This window comes from Vitis vinifera, chromosome 18 (genome assembly GCF_030704535.1).
Source record: "Vitis vinifera cultivar Pinot Noir 40024 chromosome 18, ASM3070453v1".
Classification (NCBI taxonomy): domain Eukaryota; kingdom Viridiplantae; phylum Streptophyta; class Magnoliopsida; order Vitales; family Vitaceae; genus Vitis; species Vitis vinifera.
Window position 1 is genome coordinate 27,810,301 of NC_081822.1, and position 8,067 is coordinate 27,818,367.

General features: G+C 29.8%; 1 protein-coding gene across 1 annotated transcript; it reads right to left on the reverse strand.

The window, feature by feature from the left end:
• Positions 1–2,148: 2,148 nt before the first annotated feature.
• Positions 2,149–5,140, reverse strand: LOC100248240 (laccase-15). Its single transcript, XM_002271677.4, has 6 exons — positions 4,952–5,140; positions 4,570–4,721; positions 4,066–4,310; positions 3,845–3,973; positions 2,584–3,534; positions 2,149–2,465 (listed from the first exon to the last, which is right to left on the reverse strand). Exons 1-6 carry the CDS (start codon positions 5,051–5,053, stop codon positions 2,335–2,337), a joined length of 1,710 nt encoding a protein of 569 aa, XP_002271713.1. The 5' UTR covers positions 5,054–5,140; the 3' UTR covers positions 2,149–2,334.
• Between the last annotated feature and the right edge of the window lie 2,927 nt (positions 5,141–8,067).

The following is an 8,067-nucleotide window of genomic DNA, read 5'->3' on the forward strand; positions in this document are numbered from 1 at the left end:
GAAAATATCGAAGAAATATTGGTGGATATTTTTACACAAATATTAATGAGACAAAAATTATCCAAAATTGATGGGAATGTTAAAAAAATCTAAAGAATGATAAAATAAGTAAGAATATACATATTAAAGTTATTTTATAAGTGTAATTGACATAAATATGATCAAAGAAAAAAATATTGGTAAACAGTTTACAATATTTGGATTTTAAGAATAAAAAATATGAATTTTGGAATTGTACACTTAGAAAATTAGAATTGAGTTAAGAAATATTTGATTTTATGGAATAAAAATAATTTATACATAAATATAATACATATGACATTACAATAGTCTTTAGTAAAAAAAAACATGAAAATCGATGTGATTCCATTATATTATTAGATAAAGGAAGCCTATTTTGTTGAAGACGGTATTTATTTTTAAAAAAATTTAATATTTTTATTAAAACATGTTTTATTATATTTTAAATAAAAAATTAAATTAATTTATATAAAAGATTTTATTTGAGATTTAATTTCTTATATTTTATTAAAAATATATGATAACAACTTTTTCTATTAATATTAAATTATTTAAATAATTAAAATTATTAATAATTTATTTTTATTAAATTAATTTTAATTTATAAACTACCGGCAATAAAAATCGAAATTTCAATATATGATAGTGATTTAATCAAAATAAAATCGATAATTAATAATTATTTATTTAGAGAGAGGAAAATTATTATCATGATTTGTTTCTTTTTCTTTCTTTTTTTATTTCTACTCAATCAAAAAATCAGAAGGGCCACCCACTTCTCTCACTCGGTCACCAAGAAGGCCTTTTCTGAAGTTGCCCTCAAGACGAGAGAATCCCTAAAATGGCCCTATTTTCCTCTGCCACTCTCAATTCTCGCAGGTACTAATCTAATCATATTTTTATTTTTATTTTTTTGCAACCCCCGTTTGATTCCCAAGAAAATCCATCCCCCACTCGGTCTCTTTGCTTTTGTGCCGTTGGATTTAAATTTCACGAACCCTAAATCCACGATTTTTGAGCGAGGCTGAAAAACACAACCTTTGGCTGCAAATAAAAAAGTTGGACAGATTTTGTATCCTGTGCGCGGGCTGGACTGGTAGGAAATATCGGAAAATTTCCCGAAACATTGGTAAAAATACCGATAAATACCGAAATATCGGCGATATTTTCGGCCATTTTTTTAAATCCTGCTCTGCGCGTCGCTCCACTCGATTTTGCCCTTTTTTTTTCCCGATATTCCTTTCGTTGTTGGAAGAAAATGAAACAAGGTCAATGAATAATTTATTAATTTATTTCTTAATTCAATAGCATTGGAATGTGAGCAGGAATATTCCAAGTCCATAAGACCAAAGTTTAATTATTTAATCTTTTTTAGCGCACCCCTCAGGGCTTTACAACTTTCCTGCCTGCCGACTTAATTTATTGACTTGGACTTGGAGAGTTTGGTCAATTGCAGCAACTTAGTTAATTGGTAAGTGTCTTTTCACTAAACCATAAATTCAAATGATCAACTCCTATGTTTCAATTTACAAAATTCAGTTATTTGCTTTATTGTTTTAAATTTAAGGAAGCAGGAAAGGGTTTACTTTAATGTAAAATAAAAAATGGGAGTTGAAAAATAATCAAATCACTAAAAAACAGATTTGGAGTTCTTTTGTGAGCGGTGATTTATTATTATTTTTTTCCTTTTCCTTTATCTTGGTGTAGATTTTGTGATATTGTTACTAAAATAGAAGGTGAAAATATAAATTATATACAAATTATTTTAACTTTAGGAAAAAGCATTTATTTTTATTTAAAATAAATAAATAAATAAAAACAGACTTTATCTCAAGTGTATAAGACTTCATAAAAATTATATTATTTGCAAAATATTTGCCGATGTAGCAGTAAAAATTAAACAAACCATTTCATGACCTTTTTCACAAGTATCTATTTAGATCATAGTCTAATTTTAAAATATTATTAATACAAATCGGAATAAAAATTGTCAAATCAAGATAATTTTAAACTATCCCATTTAATGAGTTGTTCATATTGAAATTAATTAAGGTTGAAACAAGAACACAACATCAAATTCTCTTTTTCATAATCAAAGACTTTCGTGGCAAATTTCACCATAGCATATCTCAAAAATTATTCAAATTCAATTATCTTTATAGACTTTTAACAATCCAAGAAATTGACGTTAATAATCCTAGACACTGTATTCTACAACTTTACATTATTCTTCTTATGAGCATAAAAGAAATCATGAAAGCTGAATAATATGAATATTCAATGAAATATTTGGCATGTTATTTCTTTGCAGCTTCAACATGGCGGCATGTCAAATGGAGGGGGCAGCATTTGAGCTTCTGGGTGTTTACCATTTTTCACTATGAACGCAGTTTCCATGCCCCAACTCAGATGGCGTTCTATATGGCAGTGCATGAACCACACTCCTACAACAGAGAAAATACACAACATTACACCTAACTTAATTGTAATATTAAGATTGACAGTTTCAAGGGTTTTTTTATTTTTATTTTTGAATAGAGGACATGAGTGCTTGCAACATACCAGGGTTGGATGCCTCGAATCTGATTGCAGCCCAACCATTCCTAGGAACATAGATGGTATTCTGATGGGGAGGATCCACCAGATTGTAGCGCAAAGGATCCTTATTTTCATCAAAATTCCCAGATCCCCACCCAACAACATAGAAACTGTGTCCATGGAGATGAATGGGGTGGTTTGTCCCTCCAACCAAGTTTGTCCCTTGAAAAACAATCTCCACTGTGGAGTTATACTCGAGCACCCTTACTTCTGTTCCAGTGCTCGGCAACTGATAGAGTAATGGAAGATAATCATATGTAAAATTGAACACCAGTGGTGGAACACTAGGAAATTTATCTCCATATACACCACTGATGTTATAATAGTAAGCTTCCAATATGTCAATTGTAGGGGTATGGAAGCTTATGTTGTTTATACTTGAGGCGGACCGCGTCCCATTGACCCCTGAACATGAATCATTGATGCATTGGTACGAGTTTAAAGAAACGGTATAAAATAGGTTAGTGCTCGTGCTCAATGGGACATTGCAAGGATGTTCCGCATCTGCTAAGCTTCGGAGGCCGGCCATGACCTGAAGCGATGCATTTGTGTCATTGTATGCAGGTAAATGAGGCAAGAAGGGAGGTGAAGATGGAGTGTAGTATCCACTGTATTGTACAATAGCTGTGGTGGTTGTGTTATCATAAATATTAAAACCTGTCGGGGCTTCGGAATAAGTTATAGCCGCCATGTAATAGTGATCCGGGCGTTGGTTAGCTTCTAGTAAGACATCAAAGGTTTGGCCAGGAAATATTGTGATGTAATTTTGGGTCAATGGTTTCGTGTAGCTACCATCTGTTCCAACCACTGTCATTTTATGCTTGGTAACGGAGAAGAAAAGAGGCTCGTGCAACGCAGCATTGATTATGCGAAGAAGATATGTCTTTCCATGATCCACTGTTAGCTTGAATGTGCCTACAATTAGAAAGGGAAAGTTGTATACTTATGACTAGCCAAAATGAAAAGAAAAAGTTTCCATGAGGATCCACCAATTATGAAGTGATTGATTAGGGGTATAAATTTGGCTCCATTGTTCAAAATTATATTATGACTAACCTTTTCTCATGTGTTAAATCATGGCTCTACCATCCTCATAGCTATATTCCTCTTTCTTAGCATTAAGCTTTAAATATGTTGATGTTAATAAGAAAGAGTAATATGATCAACATACAAGAAAATGAAATCGTTTACAATTTTAAAATGGGAAGTTAAACTTAATTTGTACCTGATTTTGAGCATGGAAGTAGATCACCGGGTTGTCCATTTATCAATAAAGAATTAGAGGCATTGACATCAGCTCCAATTGCAAGCACTTCATCTCGAACCGCATTCACATCACTCTTCCACCATTGTCCTGCATTTTAACAACTCCAATAATTTTAGATTTTGTTTTATGGGTTAATTCATAATATGTAAATTAACATTTAAAAGTAACAACACTTATACCTAATATGATAAGAAATTCTGCGTTAGGTTTGTGAAAAGGATACTTGGTTCCCTTCTTAGGATAGATAATTATAGCTCCATGAACAGTGGCTCGGGTCCAATCACTATGAGCATGCCACCATAAAGTACCTTCCTCAGAGGAAAGGATGATCTTCTGACTAAAGTTTGACCCTGGCTGAATTGGGCATTGTGTGATATACTCAGGACCATCTGTCCATGGATATCTAGGCATGTTCACCCCATGCCTGCAAAACAATAACCATACGTTAAAACTAGTACTTATTTTCGAACTAACAAAAGATGGCATGCAGCAACATATTATCATAGTAACAAGCAACATCAATTGTATTTTAATGGAATTGAACCAAATAACCCTAAAGTATTGTTTTACATTTGACTTTGTTTGCAAAGCAATATATTGCAGCCCCATCTTAAAAATAAAAGAATGTTTGCCATGTAGGCATGCTGCCACCGCTATTTCTCTAAGACATGTTCAGGACCTACCAGTGAATGGTGACATTTTCTTTTCCCCTATTATAAACGTCAACAATGATCGTCTCTCCTTTCATAGCATGTATAGTTGGTCCCGGAAATTGTCCATTTACTGTTAAGATGTCCTTGGTGCTACAAAGCCTTGTATATGAAGCTTCCCTCACCTGCAACCAATTAAAAGTTAACCATGCAACCTCATCCCAAAAGAAATATTACATGCATGAATAGTTGCATCGATCCATTTATATAAGTGTATAACCAATTAGAAATTATGCATGAACGACTCAACGACACCAAGGTAAGGGATTTGATGATAGAAAATGAGAGTCATATTGCTCCCTAAATATTATGATCAAAAGGTGGCATTAAGGCCAGAATCATATAAAGTATTTACCACAAAAGTGTGCCGACGGATTGAAGCTTGGCAATGGATGTCACCACCAAAAAGTTGAAACACTAAAATTTGCAAGAGGAAAACCTTCATGATCAGCCACATCTTCTTTGGAATAAAAGCCTCTCCTCTTGTCCTAAACAGAACTCCTTCAATTTTCTTACTCCTTTTGATGTATTTCTTTCATATATATGACTCATTATATAGTCATGATAATTCTCTCGGGATACGATACTTCCTCCCTACTTGTCAATATAAGAGGAAGTGATTTGAATGTGTATCGGCTTTTAATGTTCTTTGACTACTTCAATGAGCAGGTTACGTACACGTTATTTTAGAATAAATTTCTTACAGGTTACATACAGATTATTTCAAGACATGAAAACTTTGACTTCGCATACATACATTGGTCATGAAAGTCAACTACTTTTAAGAGTTATTTTAAAATTATTTTTTAAGAATTATTTTCGTACACATTATTTAGAAAATCCTTATTATTAGTCTCACTTGTTTTCATGTTACTTAATACAATTAATAGTGCAGAACCGAGGATCATTGTTTACGAAAATATATTTTGTAAAAAGTTGAAAATAGAATACGAGCAACTCCTTGTATGTTGTGAATCACTTAAAACATCTATTGGGACTCATACTATCTTTTCTCTCAACAAAAAATAATTTAATAATAATAATAATAATAATAATAAATTATAGATTTTAAAAAAACATTTTTCAAAACAAATACAATTTATAATTTATTTGTTCGTATGACGTGTATATCTTGATTATAGTCTTTATAAGTTTATCTTCGTCTCATGACTTTTATCTAGCTAAAATATTCATAAAGATATTTTCAACCACTTTTATTATTTTATAAGAAAATCTAATATTATAATAATATATTAACTTAAGAAATATTGTGTACAATATTCTTTACAAAAAGAAATCTTTACTAATTGGGAATTTGGGACAATTTTTCCTTGGATACAAAAGAAATAATATATATTTTTTTCCATTTCTCAAAATTTTCCCTATTTTTCTCCTTGAAAAGAGAGGTTAAGACTCTTTATTGTAAGAAAAGAATGGTTATCATATTCATAGTTCTATTCATGATTTGAGGCGAGAAAATTGGTTAGTGAAACAATCAATTGGAATTCTTGGGCATTTTAGAAGGTAATAACCAGTCAGAATTCTTGGACATTTCAGAAGGTAACTCAGAAACCTTATTTTTTATCAATTTATTTATTTTTCTTTCTTTGAACTTTTTATAATAAATTAAATGTTGTGACAGTGGAAGCTTTCATGCAAATAAGGTTAAGTCAAGAATACAAAGATAAAATAATCACACATGTTATATAAGGTTTTAACGTGGTTCGGTCAATCATATCTACGTCTACAAATGAAAGAGAATTATTTCACTATATAATAGAAAATATTACATATGACATAATTATATTTAATTATTGGGTTTCCAAAACGTTTCATGTTTCTCCATTTCTTGTATCTATATCCTACCACAAGCCCTCTCATTCGGATACATCCCTTTCTTCCTCATTTCTCTATCCACTATCTAGAATATTTATAGAGATATTTTCAACAACTTTTATTATTATATAAGGAAATCTAATATTACAATAATATATTAACTTAAAGAAATATTATATACAATATCCTTTACAAAAATAGATCTTTACTAATTAGGAATTTGGGTAACAATTCTTGTCAAATAAGATAATTTGGATTCTTTTTATTTTTTTTCTTCTTCTATTTCTTGCTATGATATAAAAAGACAAACGAATTTGAATAATCATTATTCAATTTAGAAAATTGATTGGGCCCACCCGTTGCTTTCCTGTTCCTTTTTTAATTCTTATTTTACAGAGCGTTGGGCCCACCCAATTAAGAGCCAGGGAAAATACAAGTCAAAATATGCTTGTAGTTGCGGGCGGCTACGTTAACTTGGTGGGCTCGCTTTCAGTCTGCCGTCTCAACCAATCTCCGCCGTCCATACTGCTTATTATAAATTGACATATTATATAATAAGTCTACGTGGCAATCATTTGTGATTATTATAAACCAATTTTAGAGGTCCAAATCATATTATTAAATTGATATGATTTTTGATAGTTCATTTAAAAGTATTTGACTTCTCCGTTAGTTTTTTTGTCTTCTTCATTAATAGTCAACTATCAACTGCTCCAAATAGATTGCGTGAGAGGAAATTCTTTTAATAACACAAAAAGGGGAAAACATTAATGGTCAATTATCCAACTACTCCCAATAGACTGCTTGAGAGGAAAAAGGATTCCGTAAGATTAAGGGAGAATTGTGATTTGAGGTGAGGTGAACATCAACATCCATCAGAGATGCGTAGATCACTTTTTATTGATTTTAAAGATATAAAATAAATATGAAATAAAATACTTATTAACTTACATAAATTTTTTTAGGCTTTATTACATCATTGTTCACACAACCACAATAATTCTATTTTAACTTGGATTTTTTTATTTTTTTTTAAACTTTTTTTTATTTATAAATAATTGAAAATCAGTATTATTTTTTATTTTAAATTATAAATAAAAAAAATTATGTTCAAAAACTATTTAAAAAAAATACTTTCTAAAAAAAATATGATAATATGATTTTTATTTTTTATATTTTCTTTTTGAGAAACTGTTTAATTAAAAAATGAAAACTATTTTTAAAAATAAAAATTGAAAACCTTGTTTAGTACTTTTTTTTATATGAAAATAATAAAAATAATTGAATTTCATTCATTGATTATCTATTTTTATTTTTCCCATTAGTTATTTTAATAATATATATATATATAGTATGCTTACAATTAAACAAAGAAATTGGTCAATTGTGTTTTTTTTTTTTTGCTATCTTTTACATGAAAAATAATTAAATAACCAAATTATATATATTTATTACTCTTTTTAATTATATTTTCTCTATTTTTTTGTGTAATAGAAAATTTTAATATATCCATAATTAACAAAGTAATAGATTAATTGTGCACATTTTGGTCTTTTAAAATAAATTACTTTCTAATTTAAATAAATAAAATGAAATAAGTAAATAAATTTGGGGTTATTTCTATTTTCTAACATA